The 25,010-nt window shown below is 38.9% G+C and overlaps 1 protein-coding gene across 1 annotated transcript in view; it reads left to right on the top strand.

Moving 5' to 3' along the window:
* Positions 1-5,284: 5,284 nt before the first annotated feature.
* The window catches only part of LOC308696830 (protein NLRC3-like), a gene marked incomplete at both ends in the record, with an annotated part of 20,864 nt that continues 1,138 nt past the window's right edge, over positions 5,285-25,010 (top strand). The window contains 4 exons of the mRNA XM_081375730.1: positions 5,285-5,526; positions 23,060-23,176; positions 23,427-23,540; positions 24,390-25,010. The exon at positions 24,390-25,010 is cut by the window's right edge and continues 1,138 nt beyond it. Coding sequence (XP_081231856.1) covers positions 5,285-5,526; positions 23,060-23,176; positions 23,427-23,540; positions 24,390-25,010 — 1,094 coding nt within the window. The remainder of the gene's footprint in view (positions 5,527-23,059; positions 23,177-23,426; positions 23,541-24,389) is intronic.

The raw sequence follows: 25,010 nt of genomic DNA, 5'->3' as shown, positions 1-25,010 counted from the left end.
CCTCGGGTTGTGATATCGATTGCCTGGTCTCTCTTTATCTTTGCACGCTTGTGTGCCATCAGTCAAAGACATTGTTTCATTGTATTTAACCCTCAGAGGTCGGAGATCACGCCGGCGTGATCTGCTCGCTTTTTTCCTTATGAGTTGAATTGAGACCCAAAATACTCTTTTGACTTTGATTTTACAAAACAAGTTTCATACAGCAATCGATTCTGTTAAATGTGTATTATTTTTGTGTATACTCACAATAAAAACAAAGTGTTGTGCTTTTTGCCAAATAAAGAAAAATAAATGTGATGCGAGTTCTGCCTTCCTTCTGCCAGTGTCGTCCATTCTGAAACGCGTCCGAAAATGAACAATAACTCAGCGAATACTCAGTCAAACAGGCAAACAGACATACAGGCATGAAGCTTGAATTCTCTTCTCTTAAATGAAGTAATTTATATAAAAAACAAATATTCTCATGTTGTGAAATCTGTATTAAAAGAGAGCGATTCCAGTCGACCTCATTAGAGCTAATTCAAATGTAATGTGACTCCGCCTACGGAGAGCGCGCGCTATTCAAACGCAAATGGCTGAGGTAATCCGCGCAATCCTGTGAACGCCCACATATCAGTTTATTCAGATCATTACTTTAACACCGTCTTAGCAGCGCTGTGAGCAATAACAATAATGAAAAAAGTACCTCAGAAGTGCGGGTATATCGAGGAGCGAGCTGAGGAATACTGTAAGTTTTTTTTTCTTCTCACGTGAATCGGGTTTCTGTTTTTGATGAATGAACGGCAGAGATGCGCGCTGTTTACCACAGCTCGCAAAAAGACAGTTTAAATTTAAATCGCGTGTGTGAATGAATGAGGATGTTTTAGCAAACTGTATTACTATGAGTAAAAATCGACTGAAATATGTTGAAATAAAATGTAGGCTATTTGTACGTATTTGTACGTAGCAATACGTATTAAATTGCAATTTTATATGCCCTAATATTTCATAAAAACAACGTTACAGTCAGGCGAAATATGAAAGACAACATTTTGTTGACTAGATTTGAGTACAGTTTTTACTGTAGAATATACTGCCACATAAGCTTTTGATGAAAAAAGTAGCCTACCTCAGAATTGCGGGTATATCGAGGAGCGAGCTGAGGAATACTGTAAGTTTTTTTTTCTTCTCACGTGAATCGGGTTTATGTTTTTGATGAATGAACGGCAGAGATGCGCGCTGTTTACCACAGCTCGCAAAAAGACAGTTTAAATTTGAATCGCGTGTGTGAATGAATGATGATGTTTTAGAAAACTGTATTACTATACTGAGATGAGTAAAAATCGACTGAAATATGTTGAAATAAAATGTAGGCTATTTGTATAAGCAATATGTATTAAACTGCAAATTAACATTTATGCCCTAATATTTCATAAAAACAACGTTACAGTCAGGCGAAATATGAAAGACAACATTTTGTTGACTAGATTTGAGTACAGTTTTTACTGTAGAATATACTGAGTATATATATCAAATAAGCTTTTGTTTAGCAATTTTTATATATATATAAAATAAAGTCATCAACTAAGATGTTAGCTGTTCCAATTTTGGCTATATTCAAACTAATGAATACATAGATAGGCCTAAAATGTAGGCCTATAATCTTTTTTTTTTACAAAGAAAGAGTACACTTGAAATATTGTTGAAATTTTAATTATTGTTGTAATTGTAACCTTTTTAACCCTTTCATGCATGAATTATGATAACCTCAGTCAGGATTTTTTTCCTATGTGTTTTTATTGCTCTTAGGGCATGAAAAACAAGAATTGATTTTTATTTTATTTTTTTACAAATTTTTCAAAGAGATCTTCAGATGTCCACTTGAGTGGACAGCATGCGGTTGGTTTAAACTGAAGATATACTGTATTAAATATAAGACAATAATCAAACAGATAAAGTATGTGAATTTAACGAACTAATCAATGCAATTATATCAAATAATGTGAAAACTATAAAATATATACAAAAAATATAAATGCAAAATATTGCAATGGCTTCATACAACTTCATACAAGTTGCACTTCGCGTATCTTTGATATCAGAACATGAGGATGTGATTCCATCAGAATTTTCTACAGCCTGTCAAGGTACAACTGTGGAAACCACTCAGATGCTCCCTGCAGTGCACCAGAGTATGGAGATTTACCCTTAGTAGCTGATAATTCTGATTATGTTCAAGATGGACATGCACATTTCTATCATAGCCCTCCTCTGAGAAAACCTAGCGATACGTTTTTTCAATCTCATCTGAAATGATCAGTGTTGGGGGTAACGCATTACAAGTAACATGCATAACCCATTCAGATTACTTTTTTGATGTTACAAGTAAAGTAATGTGTTACAAGTAACATGCATTACCTAATCATATTACTTTTTGATCTAACAAGTAATTAACTACAAGTAATGTGCATTACCTAATCAGATTACTTTTTGATGTAACGAGTGAAGAAACGCATTACAAGTAACATGCATTACGTAATCAGATTACTTTGTGATGTTATGAGTAAAGATACGCATTACAATAACGCACATTACATAATCAGATTACTTTTTGATGTTATGAGAAAGGAAACGCATTACAAGTAACATGCATTAAGTAATCAGATTACTTTTTGATGTTATGAGTAAAGAAACGCATTAAAAGTAACATGCATTATGTAATCAGATTACTTTTTGATGTTATTAGTAAAAAAATGCATTACAATAACATGTATTATAAAATCAGATTACTTTTTGATCTAACAAGTAAAGTAATGCATTACAAGTGTCATACATTATGTAATCACATGACTTTTTTCAATGTCAATGAAAATTACATTCTAATAATACAAATACATTTATTTACAGTAGAAAAAGTCAATGCATATTAAGTTTTTAAGTTTTAAATTTCAAAAACAATATTCACATTATAATTATGAATTGTAGCTGAAATATAGCCATTGCATGCATGACGTCCACTACAGTGGACATGTGATTAATCAGAGTTTTCTCTCAATCTAAAATCAAAACTTGGAAAATTTTACTGTGATATGACTCATTAGATATTGCTTGATGCTGCAATATTTTTTTTACCTACAAGAGTCTCCTAGGATAGAAGGAATGGGTGGATATTCTGGAGCAACTTGGCATGTCTGACTGACCCTTGGCCATCTTGGTTTGGAGGGGGAAAAAATCGAAACACAAAGGCTTGCCACTTGGTTGCAATTTATAGGATGATGCACCAGGGTCCAATGAAGAGATTGATGTGCAACTTTGCCATAAAAACCCGTGCAAATTCAAGAAAATGCTTTTTTAATAGCTGTCCACTGTAGTGACCACTATGCGTGAAAGGGTTAATAAAATAGCAAAACATATTTACAAGATAGATGTAAGCAAAATCTTAAATGGTCAATATAAGTCTTCTAATTTTTTGTCCTTGCATTGTGGCTCAGTCAGTCAGAGTCACACCTGAATGAATGGCAAATTATGCAGAGTCGCATAATGGGTGGGACATTTTGTATTCCAAGGTGTAAACCACTCCTCGTTCACGCCCACTCGCATAATGGCTTTCCAAGCAAAACCTGTTTTACATCAATTTAAATCAATGTAGTGTTTTATCTGAACGATAAAGCAAGACTATTTTCACATAATTTTGAAGCCAGAACTCGAAGGAAGAACATCCATTTCTCAAAAGTCTTATTCATGCATATTTATTATGAGTTTTGAGGTCTTCTTTCAGCAACTTTCATTTTTAATTTTTTCAATAACCACGCATAAGCATTATTCTCTTAAAAATAAAAAAATATACATGCATGGTGATCACATATTTTGGTAGCCCTGTTTGTGCTATATAGAGTGAATTTACACCTTTGCCATTAAAGGTCCCGTTCTATGCCCCTTTTCACAAGATGTAAAATAAGTCTCTGATGTCCCCAGAGTGTGTATGTGAAGTTTGAGCTCAAAATACCCAACAGATCATTTTTTACAGCATGTTTAAATTGACATTTTTTGGGGCTCAGAAAAACGAGCCGTTTCAGTGTGTCCCCTTTAAATGCAAATGAGGTTCTGCTGGACGACACAGGGGGCGGAGCTTCATGAGCTCGTGCTCAGTCTGTCAGGAAAAATTCATCTCACGGAATGATGATAATATCAGAAACTCTCAGTAACGGCGTTCATTTCGAGTCGGACAATAATGCCTACAGAGTCAGATTGCTGTATAGAGATGAAACAGGTATGGTTTAGTAGTTTAATTACGGTTATTATAACGTATTTGTCATCTGCTTGTAGGCTATGTATCCATTATTTATTAATAGCCTACAAGTCTGCTGTCTGAATGATGATCAAACATGTACTGATGAGTTTAATAAAGTTTATTGTACATCACACAAAAGATGAAGCGTCAGTTTTACTTCAGAAAATCACCATAAGAGCTGAGTAAACACAGTAGGCTAAGTTATAAGAAGTGCGCAAGTAGCCAGTAAAGTTGAGGGAGCATTCCTGTGGGCGGAGGTTAGTCAAGAAACGGTTCTGGTGATGTCACGAATGCAGGATGTAGAGGGTTGTAGTCCAATCGAGCCGTTTTTTGTAGTCAACTTCTGTTAAATAAAATATCTCGCTTGGCATTGAACTTTAAGCTTTATAATTTTACAGATATTATTTATGCTCTAACAGCAACATTACACACTAACTAAAGTTTGAAACATGGAATCGCATGCAACGGGACCTTTAACATGTTTATAAATAACTGAAAAAAGCACAAATGTCAGAGCATGTCAGAACACCTCCAGGGCCCAGAAAACACCTCAGACTCCAGAGGGTTAACGGCGGCGCCGGCGACACTATAGCTAAGCAAAACATTAGCAAACGGCAAATAGCGCATAGCTGCTAGCTAGCGGTTAACTAGCGATTCAAAACAAAAACATTACAATTAAAACCGCTTGAACATTTTATTAAAAGTATCATAAAACACGAGTGTCATTAAACTGCTGAAAATACTTACATTTGTGCGACTCACTTCTGGGAAATTCCTACCCCTCTCTTTCAAGTGTGGTCCTCCGCAAAATTCGTTTCAAGGGCTATGTAGCACTACGCCTTGGCCCTAGCCCTTAATCAAAATGAGAATTGGGACACAACTTCCCCTCACATGAACGCGCAAAACCGAGGGGAAGGGGTAAGAGTAAGGGGTAAGACAGAGAAATGAGACGCAGCCTTAATAGTGAGTGGCCAGGTTCTCCGTAGACGGGCTCTGGTGTCGGCTTGCAACGCCATGTGTCATCAGCTGACTCTGAGCTTCTCTGATGCTGATAGTGATGTTGGGATGTTTTCTCTTTCTGTAGATGATGTTTTGTCCCGGGGCTCGATATGCCTGGATGACATGGATCAGGGGGACACTATCGCTGACTGCACTGTCTCTATGTCGTGTTCAGAACACCTCACAGTTTCACATGAGAAAAGAGCAGATATATTAGACACTTTACACAAATATTCTCCCGTTACCTACAATCTCATGTGATAAATATTAGATGTAGATAAACTATTTTTCTTGAGCTAGCATGAAAACTATATCCAGTGATTAAAAAAAGACTTGTACACAAATGTGTGTGTTTTTCAGCTGCAGATCTTTCCAGAAAAGGGCTCTGCTAATATTCTCTCCAGGATCTGAGCAGCTTTGACACTAAATGATGAATCCATCACCATCTAAAACCGATATGAGATAAAACCTGCTGTGCCAAATCTAAAGGAAAGATTTTCTTTACACTTTTGATGTTTGAAATTACATTAAAAGAGACCATTGAATGGTTGTTGATGGTTTTGGCAAGTGCTGTTAATTTGCTGTTAACAGGTACAAGTGACAAACACAATTATGTAGTGTAGTGTAATATATATATATAATATTCCCATGAGTTCTCATCTGCAAACATAAATCCATCATTATAAATGAAAAGGGCTCTAGGATAGACATCTGTCATTCTCTGCTACGAGTCTGGATTACTGTTTTCTGTCCAACACATTTCTGACATTAGGAGTTACTATGTCGTTTTTTTCCAAGTAATTGCACAGGTTTCAACACAAAGTGTGCAGCGCAATTGGAATTATCATTGTTATACAAAGTGAGAAAAAAATGAATGTGATGTTTTCAATATTGCTCTGAACGTTGCTGTGGTTACCAGTGAGTTATCTCGCGCACAGCGCATGCGCGCCACTCTACCACTTTTTCCGTTATAGTGAAATAACAAAAAGTATAAACAAATGCGTTTCGACAATATATCTACTGACATACAGCGCTTTTTTTCTTTAAAGAGTTATTCAAATGCCAAACGTCAGTTTAGTAAAGTTGATCATAGCATATCAGTGGCGTGCACAGACCTCCTCAGGGGTCGGGGCGGATGTTTTTTTTTTTTACATTTATTTATTTACATTTACATTTACATTTAGTCATTTAGCAGACACTTTTGTCCAAAGCGACTTACAAATTAGGACTACATTAAGCGAGTCATCGTGAAGAGGCAAAAAGAACGCAAGAAGTGCTCAAAATACGAAGGTCAGGTATTGATCAGAGTAGCATAAGCCCGATAAGCGAGGGTTTAAGGGAAAAAGAAAAAGGAAAAGTTTTATTTTATTTTTAATTTTTTTATGAGTTTAAGTGCTCAGGGAAGAGAAGGGTTTTCAGCTGTCTTCTGAATGTTGTCAGGGATTCTGCGTTCCGGATGAGGGTGGGGAGAGCGTTCCACCAGCAGGAACTGTGAATGAGAATGTTCTGGAAAGTGATTTTGTGGCTCTCTGTGATGGAACCACGAGACGTCGCTCGTTGACCGATCGTAGGCTTCTGGTAGGGATGTAGACTCGTAGGAGTGAGTGAAAGTAGGAGGAGCTGAGCCTGTGATAGATCTGTAAGCAAGCGTCAATGCCTTGACCTTGATGCGAGCAGCGAGAGGTAGCCAGTGCAGAGAGATGAACAGAGGAGTGACGTGGGCCCTCTTGGGCTCGTTGAAGACAAGACGAGCTGCAGCGTTCTGGATCATCTGTAGAGGTTTAGTTGCACATGATGGAAGTCCAGCCAGAAGAGCATTGCAGTGATCAAGCCTAGAGATGACCAGGGCCTGGACGAGAAGTTGTGTTGCATGCTCAGTTAGGAAAGGCCTGATCTTCCTGATGTTGTGCAGTGCAAACCTGCATGATCGAGCTGTCTTTGAAATGTGATCTGTGAAGGTGTTACTCCAAGATTTGTGACCGACCTTGATGGGGTGATTGATGATGAATCTAGCTGGTAGGGCTGTAATCAACCAAAGAAAATCTTGGTCGACTGAAGTCCAGAAATTTGACAAAAAATCGACTAAAAATGACGTTAGGGAAAAAAACGTTACATTAATTAGCTGCGCACTGTGCGCAGTAGCCTTGTTGTCTGCCTAAATTAATTATAAATAAACATAAAAAACTAGTAGGTTATTTGCAGTATATTAAATTGTTTTTGACCTAATTTGCACTGAAATTAGTCTGACACACAAGTCTGTCGGCTCTGACAGCGCTGCATCACGTGCACCTGCTCAATATCAATATCAACTATGTTGTCAACTAGTGATATCACAAAAACTTTTAAGGAATATGCAACATAATTTAGACAATTGTTTGTGTCATATGTATTATAATAACTGACAGACACTATCATTTCAGCCGCTCTGTGCAGCTCGCACAGAGTGAGGCTGACTGAACTTAGGAGCTCAACTTCGCGGCTGAGACACGATTCGAATAGACTAACGTTATTAACTTAAAGCTTTTACTCTTAAACACAAAAGGCACGTCCACTTTGATAAAATAATAATATTTATTAAACAAACCAGATCAAGTAATAATATTCAGCAAACCTTCTAGTAGCCTACTTTCTTCAATCTGTCTCTCTTCTCCAGTGGGTTGGGCTAATCCAAAAGACGTGAAAACAAGGGGGGTGTTCTGAAGACAGACTGTTACCTGTGAAACAGGGGTGCTCTGAAAACACCCCCATTAGCAATTAGTGCTTTCCACCTGATGAACGCAGCAAAACTGATGAAATGAATGCCGCAAAACTAATGAAATGAACGCGGCAAAAAATCGACCAATCAGAATTTTGATCGAGCCAGAACGTATCGACCAAATAATCGACTAATCGACTGGGAGATTACAGCCCTACTAGCTGAATAGTGAAGTCGTGCTTTAGAGACGGATTGGCAGGGAGGACGAGAAGCTCAGTCTTTGCCAGGTTGAGCTGCAGGTGATGTTCCTTCATCCATGCCGAGATGTCCGCCAGACAGCTTGAGACCTGTGCAGCTACTGTGGGATCTTCTGGTTGAAATGAGAGGAAGAGCTGTGTGTCATCAGCATAGCAGTGGTAGGAGAAGCCGTGTGCCTGTATGATGTGTCCCAGTGATGTGGTGTAGACGGAGAAGAGGACCGGTCCCAGCACTGAGCCCTGGGGAACCCCTGTGGTCAGCTGATGTGCTTTGGATACCTCGCCTCTCCATGCGACCCTGAAGGACCTCCCTGTGAGATAGGACTCAAACCAGTGGAGATGAGTTCCTGTGATGCCCACTGATGAGAGGGTGGACATAAGGATCTGATGATTCACAGTGTCGAAGGCAGCAGATCCAGGAGAATGAGAACTGAAGATTTGGTAGCAGCTTTTGCGATCCGTAGGGCTTCTGTGACCGACAGTAATGCAGTCTCGGTTGAATGCCCTTTCTTGAAGCCGGGTTGGTTGACATCCAGCTGGTTGTTCAGAGACAAGAAGGATGTTACTTGGTTGAAAACAGCTCTTTCAAGTGTTTTCCCAATGAACAGTAGGAGAGAGATAGGTCTGTAATTCTCGACAGATGATGTGTTTAGTGTTGTTTTTTTTAAGCAGTGGAGTTACCCGAGCCTGCTTGAATGCTGTAGGGAAAGTGCCAGTATGGAGGGATGAGTTGATGATGAGTGTGAGTGCTGGGAGAAGTGTGGGAGAGATGGCTTGTAGAAGGTGTGAGGGGATGGGGTCTAGAGGGCAGTAGTGAGGATGACTGGAGAGGAGAAGTGTAGATACTTCTTCCTCTGTTAGCGGAGAGAAGGAGGAGAGAGGGTTATTGGCTGTGGAAGGGGTCGGTCTGGGTTCCTGTGTGTGTGGAGCTGAGAACTGACTGCTGATAGCTGTTGTTTTGTTGGTGAAAAAGTTAGCAAAATCATCAGCAGTTAAAGAGGAGGTGGGTGGAGGTGGACAGAGGAGAGAGCTGACTGTTTAAAACAGTGATTGCGTGTTGGAGGAGCTGTTGATCTTAAAGTATGAAGATTTTGAAGCATTAACATCCACAGAAAAGGATGGAGTAGCGCGTGCTGGCCTGGAGGAGAGAGGGCAGATATTGTCTAGAGAAGAGGTTAGAGTGGAGCATAAGGTATCCGTTGCGGTATTCACATCCAGAGATGAGGATTGTGAGGGTGGGGGAAGAGAAGAAGATACGGCATAGGAGAGATGGGCGGGAGAAAGTGAGTGTGAGTTGTGTGTGTAAACCAGGTCCAGTAGGCCTTATGCCCAGCTCCACTACTTCCTGAACTTCAGCCAGCTCCTTTGTTTCCTGTCTGTCATTATTGGACAAACGGATTAATCCAGGTGTGTCTGATTATTGTTACTGAGGTCAGGCACACCTGGATTAATCAGTTTGTCCAATAATTGCAGACAGGAAACAAAGGAGCTGGCTGAAGTTCAGGAAGTAGTGGAGCTGGGCATAAAGCCTGTTGGTTGCCTGATTTGTGAGTACCTGTGGTGATGAGCCGTTTGAGATCGAAAGAGGCTAGAAGAGAGATGAAGTCTGTCGCATACGGATACGTCTGTTGCATATTTATTTAATAAATCACCTGTATTAAATTTCTGTCTGTTGTGTTTTTAAATATTTTAATGACTTCCTCACAATTAATCGGAGCTCGCTCGATGGAGAGCAGCAGTTGGTCAGAGAGCCTCTCTTCATTACCAATGAAGAGACGCTGATACAATTAGAATGCATAACACATCAAACAAATATAGGGAAATTATGATAATATTACTAAATATTACTTTACCAAACAAAACAGTGAGAATCAAAAAGGTAATTATGAGGAATTCATGTTTAATTATGTTGATGTTGTAAATTGTATGTATTCATGAAAGTGTTAGCTATCACATGAAATCAGTAACACTTTACAATAAGGTTTCATTAGTTAAATTTGTTAACGAACTAATAATAAACTGCACTTCTACAGCATTTATTAATCTTAGTTAATAGCCTATTCATTTCAGCATTTACTAAAACATTATTAACATCAAAAGTTGTATTTGTTAACATTAGTTAATGCACTGACTGTGACATTACATGAACAAACCATTAACATTTGTAGTATTATTATTAACTAAGATTAACAAATACAGTAACAAATGTTTTGCTCATTAGTTCATGTTAGTTAATATGAATAATAAACAAATTAACTTTATTTGAAAGTGTTACTGTGAAATCAAATTTATAAATTCCTTACAATTTAGAGTTGGGCTTGGGCAACTTAACATTTCCTTTCATTAGATGTATTTCCCAAGCTAATAATGAGCCTTGGATAAAACGAATGACATTGTCAGACTCAGAATGCGGCAGACATCGAGTTATACTTGTATTACTGTTAAGCATAACTCGTATGCTGCCGCAACGTTTACAGTAGCATGGTAGGATAATGTAACTTTTCCATATTAGCTTATTAACGTTACTGATGCTCGTGTAGTTTGAAGACTCGCGGCGAACTGATGAAACTCCGCCTACCACTTCACCTCCGCCAAATGCTTCCGCCAAAAACATTTTTTTAAATAATATGTTTTTGTATTATTATTGTTAGTGGCAATGGTGTATAAGTGTATTGATATTTATTATAATATTTATAATAATTATAATTATTTACATTTATCAGAGAGGGGCACAATACATTTTGAGACAAAAGGGGCAGGGCTTAGTGAAAGTGAAAGCACATTCAAGTGTGTTTTATTTACAAGCGCCATTTTACACCCCGCTTTAAGAATCTTTAAATAAGAACAACGGATCATCCAAGTATCAAGTGATGTTTGTATTATGTAACGTAAATTTGATTTAACGTGCTGTTGATGATGAGGTGTTTAATAACTTTATATTCAGAGCAAGTGTTCCGGTGTGGCACATGGAAATGAACTTACTTCATCACTAACGTAAGTAACCATGAAATATTAAAGTAGCCTACATTACACATGAAATTCTTAACATGCATTTCATTCTTTTTTACTTATCAATAATTGGACATAGACATAACCCAGCTGGCATTTTAACGTAGAGTCAGCGTTGAATCAACGTCAGGTGTCAGTGTTGGATAACCGTTGGATTTTGTTTAGATTTTGCAAATCTAATCAACGTTGAAATAGCAACGTCACTATAAAGTCCTGCTTTTCAACATAGTTTATTTTGTTAAACTGTTTTCACTAAAGTATTGATGTGTTCAACAATAACACTAAACACCTTGAAATTGATACATAAACACTAAGTTTGCAGACACACAGTCAGCTAGGAAGAAGCCAATTGGTCAAAGCAAGACCAGGAAGAAGATTAATAAAGACATTTCACTGACGTAAGAAACACGCTTTATTGCATGGCTGCAAGTGTGCCAGGGTAGATGACAAATAAGGGTGAAACAGCATTTTTTAAAACAAAGTTCTAAATTGCTTGAGAATTGTATGAATTTGTAAAGTTCAAATACTGTTGTTTTTGAAACTGTTAGAGGTTAGCAGATTTTTTTTCTCATTATGTAATTTATTAAGCTTTTCTCACAGCTCCAGGCAAAATATGTCCTGCGGTGTGACATGACATTACTATAAAATTCAAATATTGAAATATTAGGCTATTAATTTCAAATACAAATCAGGTATGTTTCAAGTTTAACAAGTATTCTTAAAGAATGATCATTAAAATTCTGCATATATATTTTTTTCACAGCTGTTTTTCGATTATTATATATTTTTTGCTTGTGCCATCTTTTACCACTCTCTCCAGTGGAAATATTGTGTAAAATGAGAAAAAATATTTGAAAATGTTTATTATTTTTTTATATAGTTATATTATGCAATGTTTTCAAATGCAAATAATCATTTAAGCTAGTTAACATAGTAAAAGTCGTTTAATTGTGTTTGAAGTGATGTCACACCACAGGACATCCCGTCACACCACAGGACGAAATTAAACATTTATGGTGAAATTTATTGAATACTTTTGTAACAAACAAATTAATTTGCATCTCTATTTGAACATTAATGAAAATGCAACATATCAGTACAATCGTATTACTTAGTGTATGAATTTGAACTAAAAACATAGTAAACAAGACATACTGAATAATTAACATTTTGGAGGCGTCAAATCAGACCCAGTCATAAAGACCATTCATTTCTATTTTTAACTTAAAAGACTAAACAAATATCTTGTTTCTCAGGAGAAAGTCATTAAAATCATGCTAAAATAATTAAAAGCATGTTAAAATCATCAATTCAGGTCTTTCAACAAAGATTCCAGTGAACAAGAGAAATTTGACTTCATCCTGTGCTAACCTTTCCCTGTACCTCCTTGTCCTTTCTTTGCTCATGCCTAAAACTGACTTTAAAAACAATGATCAGTGACTGTTAACATACACATACAACAAACAAATGAAGACAGATATATATATTTAAGTTTAATATATGTATAATATAGGTATATTATGTATAATGAAGACAGATATATATTTATGTTTAATATATGTATAAAATAGGTATATTATATTTAATATTTGCAATATTTGTTTAATATATATATAGAGACAGAGATATATTTATATTTATGTTTAATATTGCAAAGATAACAGACGAGAATCTAGCTAGACATCTGACTTAATTATGTCACACTACAGGACGGGCTGTCACACCACAGGACTCCTTCACCTTTGCAGCCATTTTGAGTCATTGCTATACAAGACTGACCTTTGGCATTACAATAACTGAATAAGTTCATTGTTTTAAACCTGAATATGATTCTTTTTTTTACATATTTTTATTTTTTCTCGAACTAGATCAGTCTAGATCAGTCACACCTCAGGACTATCAAAAATGGACACGTTCATGGTCTGACAGAAATGATGAAATATATCAAATTAATAAGAGATTAACACTCATCTTTTAACCTCCTTAGCACATCCAAACATCTGGGGGACTTCCTGGTAGGGGTCTTGACTAAAGAATCCCTATGGCTGTCAATGTAACTGCCAGTACAAAAATCTAATATCCTATGTCACACTACAGGACAGCATTTGTGTTACAAAACTAAATGTACTGTAAATATTAATTTAGTACTTTTAGCATTTTGAAAACTTAAGTTAATTAAGTAAATACATACAAAATAATGCCAAGGCATTTATTAGCTGCTCCAAACATATCTGCTTTATTTTACTGATATTTAAATTTGATGAGTCATAAATGTTACACCGCAGGACATTTTGCTATTCACCTTGAAATATGAACAACACCAAATAAATTTTACGTCCCAAAATCAAAATATAAAAATAAAATGATGTTCTATGCCCCACTGGCATGTGTTGTTTTAGTTGAGAAATGCAGTTCAGTAAATATTTACACTTGATTACAGAAAAAACACACGTCACGTCATCTGCCCGCCAACATTTCACACAACATCATTTTACACGTGTCGAACTTTAACCTTTAGAAAAACGGCCCAAACATTGGGCAACATTGAACACGGCTGGTTAAATCTTCCCTTTTTGTTACTTCTTTCTGCCACCAGCTATCCTCTCTGGTGCATATTTCAAGTATTTGGCCATGTATTCGTCTGCTTTTGTTGTAGTTGTATCAAATGAGCTCAAGACAGCGTCTGTTGAGGGGGAAAAAACAGATCAGTATTAGCAAACGTTAACCTCTCAAATTAAAATATTTTGCAAATATCAACTTTTGTGGAATTGCCAATGTTTCAAGTATATAAATTAGTTTTTATTAATGTGCAAGGTCATTGATAATCATGTGCTTGGGCAAGCAACAAAAGGCAGTTGGTAGTAACCAGTGCTGCCGGTAGAGAGGTTAGTCTAGAGACTAGAGCCCAGAATGGAGTATTATATATAATATTAGAGCATGCTCTGTAGAGTCCTCCAACTAAAATGATTTCTTCATTTCTTATGAATTATTATTCTGCTTACTACATTCAATTATTTTAAAACACTGTTACAAAACTACTATGTTAAAGCAAACTCAACAGATTATCTTGTAGAGACGGGTCTTCATGAAGACAACCTTCCCACTTCTTCCTCTGACGCTCATTATGGCCATCATTTTATTTGTCATAGTTCTGCCATGGTAAAACAGATTTATATTAGAATATTATATTGCAATCAAGTTCATTATGAAAATGTAGCAGAGAGTGAGTAAGTGGGTGTGTGGGGGGAGTGCATGACAGTATATGACAGGGAACATCACTGTAAACTAATGCAAAAAAGGAACAAAGTTACTTACGCAGCCATTGACTTGTTCACATGGTCTGCAGCATCAACGCCTCCCAACGTCTTCAGATGTTTACTCGGAAAAGAACAAGAAATTAAAAATATAACCAGAAAAAGTGGTCAGTAGAGTCCAGACCTCCACAAAGCAGGCACATGATGAGGACGAGGAGTTTGTAGTGGTCACCAAAGTGAACAAGCCAATTGTCATAATGAAACTTTGCCAGCACTTTACAAGATTAATTTTTAAAACTTACCAGTTCTGCTCCCTCATTCTTGTCCTCCAAGCGATTCTATAAAGCTTCAAGCTCTTCTTCAGTGTTTGCCGGCTTCACTTCATAACTTGTTCCAGCAGATGAGGTGGCAACATAAATTTTATCCTTGATTTCGGCAAGGAGGTGAAGAACTCTCTTCTGGAATTATAGCCAAAAAAAGAAGCGATTGATTATTATTTTTATAATGTATTGAGTACACTCTACACCACAAAATCCAAGTTTTTTCAGTTGCCCAATAAAAATGCACTGCAAAAACTCAAAATTTTACCAAGAAAATGTATGATATTTCTAGTCAAATGTCTATTTTCTATTCAAAATAATCTCATACACTAAAAAGTAACTTGTGTTTAGACAATTTTCACTTGTTTCATGCAAATTTTTCACGAAATAAATAGAAAAATTTGCCAGTGGAGCAATTTTTAATTTTGTTCTAGTTGATCAAACACAGCACATTGACACACTTTCCATCCACAAACTTTAAAAATAAGGTTGAGATTTCACATTCAATTCTAATTCAATTTTGCATTTTGTCGTCTCCATTTTTTGTGATACATCTGGGAGTGTAAAATATAAAAACTAAATATTTTTAAGCCTAAATCTTTTATAAAGAAAATCATTTAATTTGAAAATAAGCGGTTAAACTAGTCTGCACGCACGCACACACACACACACACACACACACAGAGAGAGAGAGAGAGAGAGAACGGCGGTTGGCGGTTAGCTAGCACACAACGGCGGTTCGCGGTTAAACTAGTCTCTGCCCATACACACAATATTAATTAACACAATACGTATTAATATATGTGGCAGAGTCAGGCACACACAACATTTATTTAGGAATTTTCTAGTTATAAAATGTGACTTCAAAAACTTTGCTTACCGTTTGAGCTGTTACCCCCAAATTCATTCCAAAACCGGTCCAGGTCAGAATCTGCCTGACGATGACGACACAGACCCACTTCGCGCATGCGCAATCGGGTGTTGTCTGGAACCGTCAGAGCCAATAGAATCACAGTTGTGTGATGGACAACCGCCGTCCTCCAATCAAGCTCTTGTGTTGAACGATATTCCAAAATGATCAATCAGACTGGAGTTGCTCTCAAAGTACGCCAGGAGATGTAGAAAGCGTCTCAATTCTCTATTGGCTGATGTGTATTTTTATTTTTTATTCCTTATGAAAACATGAATTGTATCTAAATTATGTATTACAAGATCAATTTCTTTTTTCGGCAAATTGTAACAAATGTGTTATGCAATAAAAAAAATTTTTATATTTTTTTAACAAAAAGATGTAACGTTTAGAAAGCGCTTTTATCACGACTCAACAAACGTTTAATTCAGAGTTGATCTTTCAACGTTGTATCATTATTTATGTATCAACACTTTTTCAACAGTTAATTGATCAGCATTGTTTGGATGTTGGAACGTTATTTTTCTACTGATATATTTCAACAAAATGTTTAAAAGTCATGGTTGTAAAAAATAATGTTGATTTGACGTACATCTCAAAAATTTATTTTTATTTCTATGTTGAATCCGTAGTGAGTTTACAACACCACTTCAACCATTTAGTGTTCAACGTTGTTTTGACGTTGAATTAATGTTACTTAACAAACGTTTAATTCAGAGTTGATCTTTCAACGTTGTATCATTATTCATGCATCAACACTTTTTCAACAGTTAATTGATCAGCATTGTTTGGATGTTGGAACAACGTTATTTTTCTACTGATATATTTCAACAAAATGTTTAAAAGTCATGGTTGTAAAAATAATGTTGATTTGACGTACAACTCAAATTTTATTTATATTTCTATGTTGAATCCATAGTGAGTTAACAACACCATTTCAACCATTTGGTGTTCAACGTTGTTTTGACGTTGAATTAATGTTTATCCATAAACTGACATTATTTCAACCACATTTAAACGTTTAAGGTCAGTCGAATGCCAGCTGGGCACCTAGACCCTATGGGCCCTATTTTAACGATCTGAAACGCAAGTGTCAAAGCGCAAGTAACTTTGTGGGCGGGTCTTGGCGCTGTTGCTATTTTCCCGGCGGGATAAATGACACTTGCGCCAGGCGCAAATCTAAAATGGGTTGGTCTGATGTAGCTTCATTATTCATAGGTGTGGTTTGGGCGTAACGTGAAATAAACCAATCAGAGCGTCATCTCAGCCAAAAAGAGCAACGCTCTCGTCACTTTGGGGATGGAGAAACCCACCCAAAATAACTTCGGTTAAAAAGGCGTATGATAATTTGGGTAAATGTGTAAGCTAGATGTATGTTTTTATAATAAATTATCTATCTATCTATCTATCTATCTATCTATCTATCTATCGTAATAATGTATAATTTACAAAAATGAAAACTGCTGCTTCTGTGTATATGAGATAATCAAACTGTATGCGCGTTGTGCACACGCTACATTGATTATGGCCAAGCATGCGCCCTTAAAATAGCATATGAATAACATGCGCAACGCGCCACTGACTTTAAACTATTTTTTCCTGGTTTGTGGCGCAATTGTTTTCTAAACCTGCAACATAGCATGAGGGAACGTTTGCGCCAGAACACGCCTCCTTTTTTGCGCTGAACCGCCCAGGGAGCGCAAGTTCATTCCCTAGTTTAGCGACGTGCTTCTGTGGAGGGAAAAGCGCGCTTTGCGCGGGTGCAAAATAGGAATGATACATGCGTCGGTGTACAAAGTCAATTGCGCTGGGTGCAAGATAGGGCCCTATATGTTAAAATACACTTTTACACTTTATGTTGGTCTAATTTTTTGTTTCATTACTAAAAGCCAAACTTTCTTGAAACCACAGTGTTGTAACACTTTTCTCTTTAACATCTTGTTTTAACTGTTTGTTTTTTTTCTGTTTCTTAAACGTTGATATAATTTTCTGTGGAAATGAATGTCAATTATAAAGAGTACTGTTGTCACAATCTCATTTTAATGTCATTTTTATTGAAAATTTAATTAAACTAAATCAATAGGAAATATTTTATTTTAAAATAGTTGGAAAAGATCTTGAACAAATATCTGTGTATGTCAGTCAGTTTCACAGATGTATTAAATGTGGGCTTACAGTAAACTGTCCCATTTGTCCAATATTTGAGGCTTCAGTGGAAGAACATTAAACTCTAGTGTTACAAACTTCCCAGTCTGTTCAGCCGAGATATTTCTGTTTTAAACACACACAGATGAAATACTGGAGCAAACGCTACAGATCTGACTGAAGAAGAGAATCTGCTGATTCTGATGATACCAGTTCTGAACATTCATTAACATGATTGATAAAATCACATTAAAGGTTGATAATTATTTGATTAGAAATCATAAATCTGATTAGTTTTGTCTCCATAAACACACTGAATAAAATGTCAAATGAAATGTATTGTGTTTGAGTGTGTGTGAATGAGTGTTTCTGATCTCTTACTCGAGCAGCTTCATGAAGACTGAATGAATCATGGACGACACACACACATTCAGACATGGAGATTCTTCTCCAGGATTCAGGTACTTCAATCTTCATATGATCTTAATGTTATAGAAGACTCATTTTCTGCACATAACAGGGTGTTGTCTGTGTTTGCCAGGGTTGGTATAGTGATCTGTTGTCTCTATCATATTCTGGTGCGGGATATACAGTAGTTGGAGACACTCAGGGTCTTTAAACACTGTCCAAAGACACACAGATACAGTAGACATCTAGATGATATATGACATTATCCTTGGACAGTCTCATCACTCTTCAACACACTGTCTGTCACGCTAATTAAAGAAAACAAAGGGAGGACTCAAATGCAAAGAGAAAAAGATATTTATTACAAAAGAAATACTAAACACAAAACAAAACCCACGAGGGGGAAAACATAACTTAATACAAAACAACAACTTTAAAAACGAACATACCAAAAGGGGTCACGGGAGAACAGGAGACGTGTACAAGACAACGATCCGACAAAGACTGCAAACACAAAAGGAGCTTATAAAAGGGACAAATCAGGCAATTAATGAGGGAACAACAGGTGGGACAAATGAAACCAATAATGAGATAACAAGGAGGGTGGGGTCAACACAGAGACAGAACACAAACACCACATGTGCTACACAAGACAGGACAGGCATGTGACATTACCCCCTCCTTAAGGAGCAGCTACCAGACGCTCCACTAGAGACGGGAGGGACAGACCAGGGCGGGACGGGAGGGACAGACCAGGGCGGGACGGGAGGGACAGACCAGAGTAGGGCAGGGGAAATGAACAGTTCGGGAGGCCAGGGCGGGCCACAGAGTTCGGGCGGCCAGGGCGGAGACCTTCCCTCGGGCGGCCAGGGCGGAGACCTTCCCTCGGGCGGCCAGGGCGGAGACCTTCCCTCGGGCGGCCAGGGCGGAGACCTTCCCTCGGGCGGCCAGGGCGGAGACTCTCCCTCGGGCGGCCAGGGTGGAGACTTTCCCTCGGGCGGCCAGGACACAGGCACCGGCTCAGGAACAGACCTCACCGGCTCGGGCACTGGAACTGGCACCACCGGCTCGGGCTATGAAACTGGCACCACCGGCTCGGGCACTGGAACTGGCACCACCGGCTCGGGCACTGGAACTGGCACCACCGGCTCGGGCTCAGGAACTGGCACCACCGGCTCGGGCTCAGGAACTGGCACCACCGGCTCGGGCACTGGAACTGGCACCACCGGCTCGGGAACTGGCACCGGAACTGGCACCACCGGCTCGGGCACTGGAACTGGCACCAACGGCTCCGGCTCAGGAACTGGCACCAACGGCTCCGGCTCAGGAACAGACACTGTCTCCGGCTCAGGAACAGACACTGGCTCAGGAACAGACACTGGCTCCGGCTCAGGAACAGACACTGGCTCCGGCTCAGGAACAGACACTGGCTCAGGAACAGACACTGGCTCCGGCTCAGGAACAGACACTGGCTCCGGCTCAGGAACAGACACTGGCTCAGGAACTGACACAGTCACAGACACAGGCTCAGGAACAGACACAGGCACCGGCTCAGGAACAGACACCGGCCCAGCGGTCATCTTGTCCGGAGACACAGGCTCGGCAGCGGCCATCTTGTCCAAAGACACAGGCTCGACGACGACCATCTTGCCCTGAAACACAGGCTCGGCGGTGGCCATCTTGTCTGAAGACACAGGCTCAGCAGACGTGACGTGAACAGGCTCGGTGGCGGCCATCTTGTCCGGAGACACAGGCTCGGCGGCTACCATCTTGCCCTGAAACACAGGCTCGGCGGTGGCCATCTTGTCTGAAGACACAGGCTCAGCAGACGTGACGTGAACAGGCTTGGTGGCGGCCATCTTGTCCGAAGACACAGGCTCAGCAGACATGACGTGAACAGTCTCGGCGGCAGCCATCTTGTCGGAAGACATAGGCTCAGACACAGACGTGACGTGAACATTCCTGGGAATTTCTAGGATCTTGAATAGCGTCGAAAAATAATCCAACAACGTTTCAGCCGGCGGTGACGTGAACATTCCTGGGAATTTCTAGGATCTTGAATAGCATCGAAAAATAATCCAACAACGTTTCAGCCGGCGTCTTGTCAGGGGACACAGGCTCTGCGGCGGCCATCTTGTCAGGTGACACAGGCTCGGCAAACGTGACGTGAACAGTCTCTGGCTGGGCAGACGTGACGTGAACAGTCTCTGGCTGGGCAGACGTGATGTGAACAGTCTCTGGCTGGACGTGAACAGTCTCTGGCTGGGCAGACGTGACCTGAACAGTCTCTGGCTGGGCAGACGTGACGTGAACAGTTAAGGAGGGAGCCTTTCTCCTCCTCCTGTGTTTTGGAGCTACCGGACTCTGGACTACCGGCACTGGGACCACCGGCACTGGGACCACTGGAACTGGGACCAGCGGAACTGGGTCCACCGGAACAGGGACCACCAGATAGGGGTGGGAGATATTGACAAAAATGAATATCTCGATATTTTTTTCCAATATCTCGATATCGATATTCAGACGATATTTTAGCCATCCTTCAAAGAAATGTGTGCAAACTGGCAAAGAAGGTCCAGTTGGTCTTTTGACTTGCTCCATTTGACTTATTATTGTAGGCTATAGAAGAAAAAAACAAACAATAAAGGAGCTAACTAAACAGAATCTGAGTTAGCCCCTACTTTGTGCACTTAAAAAAAAAAAAAGGAAAAAAAAAAAAAAAAAAAGGAACTAGGCACCTCTTGCAACAGTGATTATTAAATCAAACAACAATATTGTTGATGATAAATTCAAAGTAAAAAATGTTCTTTTCAAAACGCTATAAATCCCTCAATTTTTTCCCCAAAACGCTAAATCCATCTTTTTTTTTTTTTTTTTTTTTTCAAAAATTGATGGTTTGTCTTTTTAAAAAAGTCTCTTGTCTTTTATCTTTCGTGTTTGCATTTATGAGGAAAAAACAATATTACGTGACAGTTCTCCATTATGGACGCGAGCGCTCTGAAAGCGCACTAAAAGACTTTCAAACTTTCACAGAGACCTCAAAACAGAAAGCACAAAGCCTTTCTTTAAAACGAATTTCGTTTTGTATTAATTGTATCTTAGTTTTAATATTTTTTTCATTACCAATTTCTGGATTTAATACATAAAAATAAAAATAAAACTATGTAGCCTAATAAATGTGCATTTCTCTTGTGCGTTCACTAGCCTACTGCAAAGATCGCGAGTCAATAGAATAGCCTATCATAAACTTCATCTTTGCAGCCGACACAGAAATTAATAAACATTTAAAATGTCTTATTGCAATATTTTACATAATCATTACTTTTGCTGGTTCTTTGAGGCAACTTTTTAGGTTTATGGCGTTTTGGAAAAGAGCTCTTCACGTACAAACACCGTTTCACCAAGGCACAGCGGCCCTTCAGCACATAAGAACAAAAAGAGAAAAAGCACGGACTTACTAATAACGGAACTTTGATGTGGTTGAACAGGTGAAAAAGTCACAAATTCCTCTGCAACTCAAACATTCTCAGTACGAGTTATGAAGGAAGAGAACAGCATTACAGTTTTCAGCGCGTCCTCCTTTGATTGCTGTGTTGTGACTGAAAAAGTGCGGGCAGGAGCACATGTGCAAAACGTAGGTTTGTAAAATGTCCTTTTGTAAAATGACATATTATAAAATAAAAATAATTCTTATATCATTTTACAAAACGGTTTTGTGCATGTGCTTCTGCGCGCACTATTTCGTGCGTTTTTGACGACACGGGACCATGGGCTGGGCCACTCGTTGCTTCCGGGAATAGTACTGCCCTACAGTGTTAAAAATCGCTACATATAATTGTTTAGAATGTTATAGTGTGCATTATTTGTTTTCTCTTTAACTTCTTTCAGCTCTTTTCATGTTTGGGGGGTCGGATTGTACAAATTATGAAATATTCGATATCCCAATTTTGCATATCGTCCAGACAACAATTTGGATATTATCGTCTAAACGATATATCGCCCACCTCTACCACCAGAACAGGGACCACCGGGCTCGGGACCACCGACACTGGGACCACCGGGACAGTCATGGAGGGAGTCCTTCTCCTCCCTTTCGGGACCACCGGAACTGGGACTACCGGAACTGGGCTGGAAACCACCAACCCAGGGTCGAAGAGAGGCCAGAGTGGAGAATGGTGTTGAAATTTCTCTCGCCCACCTCCTCTACTGCGGCCTCCACCGGTCCCGCGAAATATGACCAACCGGGTCCCCTCAAAACTTTGCCCCCTCTCCCGCTCGGTGGCTGGGGAAGAGACCCTTTGCTGAGTCCTTGACATGGTCGGATCGTTCTGTCACGCTAATTAAAGAAAACAAAGGGAGGACTCAAATGCAAAGAGAAAAAGATATTTATTACAAAAGAAATACTAAACACAAAACAAAACCCACGAGGGGGAAAACATAACTTAATACAATACAACAACTTCAAAAGCGAACATACCAAAAGGGGTCACGGGAGAACAGGGGACGCGTACAAGACAACGATCCGACAAAGACTGCAAACACAAAAGGAGCTTATAAAAGGGACAAATCAGGCAATTAATGAGGGAACAACAGGTGGGACAAATGAAACCAATAATGAGATAACAAGGAGGGTGGGGTCAACACAGAGACAGAACACAAACACCACATGTGCTACACAAGACAGGACAGGCATGTGACACTGTCTTAATAGACAACCTTCTCATGTGGGATTTATTTTCATGTTAAATCAGCCAAGTTGATTCTTGTCTCTATTATCTCTATTCTATTAAAGTCAGTTTAAGGGTGACAGTTCAATCTCACCGGAGTCCAGCTGTGTGTCCATGAGGAGTGACCGGTCTATGAGAGAGCCAATAACATTTAAAGGAAAACACACATCAACTGATCTGAGGTACAGCATTTTTGTCTAGAGAGACTAGATCAGCTCTTCCCAGATCTTCTCTGGAGCCCCGAACACAACCACGACACATTTTCTTATGTCTCCCTCATATAAAACACTTGTTTCAGCTCATCAGCTCATTAGTAGAGACTGCAAGACCTGAATAGACAGATGGATGGATAAATGTAGATAAACCTCATATAGAGACTAATCTATCCATGTAAAATGAACTGTATTTATTCTTGTCTGTATTCTATTGAAGTGGATTCCACCAGCAGAGATCACAGGCACCAGAGTCCAGCTGTGTGTCCATGAGGAGCGACCGGTCTATGGACAACATGACATTTAAGAGGAGACAAAAATCAACTCAAATGAGGTACAATATTTCTGTCTAGACAGACTCATCCTGATAGTAACTCACTGTACTCAGACTATCCATTATTAATAATAGATAAAGTAAATAGAGATTAAACAAAGATAATGTACACAAGCAGGTGAACAGGACACAACAGCGTGTTTTAACATAGACACGAATAATAATCGAGGACAGAACTGAATGGGAGAATATATACACAGGGTAAACGAGGGAACTACTGTAACTAGACACAGGTGGATGAAGGTTAACTAATCAGGACTAACAAGAACAGATGCAGACGTACGGTTTGTCTCTCTTTAATGTGGCATGACAGATTATTTATCAGACGCTTTATCAACCCTTCCTTTAAACGGCAGCAAGAACCAATCATATCTTTATTGCTAGTTATAGCATGAAATAAACATGAATGAACCATGAACACAAGAATAGATGTTGAAATATACAGTACAACTTACTGACTATCAACTCTTTCAGGAAGTTCAGGAGCTGCAGGTTATGGAAGTTCATTAAACCGGCCTTCAGATTTTCAGATTAAATTGAATGTTGATTTATTGAATTCAATAATTTGGACATTGTTGCTCATTTTTACCTTTAATATTATAGTAATGATCCAAGTGAAGCAGATCCACTGTATAGTTTACTGCATTAGAGGAGAGTTTTTTTCCCTACAAAATGTACAATTCCTAGAGACTTGTGCAAACGGCCAAATAACAGTTTTATTGATATATAGACCAACAGCACTGTTGCTTGTGTGATATTATCTAATTATTTAATTAGAGAGTGTTGTTATTTTACTAAAACTTTTCTCTTTATGTTTTAATCTGTCAATCTTTCACTGGTCCAAAGCAGATTCAAATCAAAGTTTCAGTGTGTGTATGAAGGAACAGCAAAGCAGGGAAACCCAACACTCCTGAATGAGATCTACACAGAGCTGTACATCACAGAGAGTGAAAGTGGAGAGATCAATAATGAGCATGAGGTGAGACAGATTGAGACTCAATCCAGGAGAGCAGAAACAGAGGACACACAGATCAAATGCAATGACATCTTTAGACCTTTACCTGGACAAGACAAACCCATCAGAACTGTGCTGACAAAGGGAGTCGCTGGCATTGGGAAAACAGTCTCTGTGCAGAAGTTCATTGTGGACTGGGCTGAAGGGAAAGAGAATCAGGACGTCCAGCTCATATTTCCACTTCCTTTCAGAGAGATCAACTTGATGAAGGACATAACACTCAGTCTTCCAGATCTTCTTCATGTCTTTTTACCTGAAACAATAGAAATGGAAATATCCAGTGATGAATATAAAGTGTTGTTCATCTTTGATGGTCTAGATGAGTGTCGTCTGTCTCTGAACTTTAAGAGCAAAGTGAAACTGTGTGATATATCTGAACCAGCCTCAGTGGACGAGCTGCTGATGAACCTCATTGAGGGGAATCTGCTTCCCTCTGCTCTCATCTGGATCACCTC

Source organism: Scardinius erythrophthalmus, assembly GCF_964197995.2.
Source record: "Scardinius erythrophthalmus genome assembly, chromosome: 10".
Classification (NCBI taxonomy): Eukaryota; Metazoa; Chordata; class Actinopteri; order Cypriniformes; family Leuciscidae; genus Scardinius; species Scardinius erythrophthalmus.
Note: the sequence above shows the minus strand (reverse complement) of the source record. Positions and strands in the feature narration are given on the sequence as shown.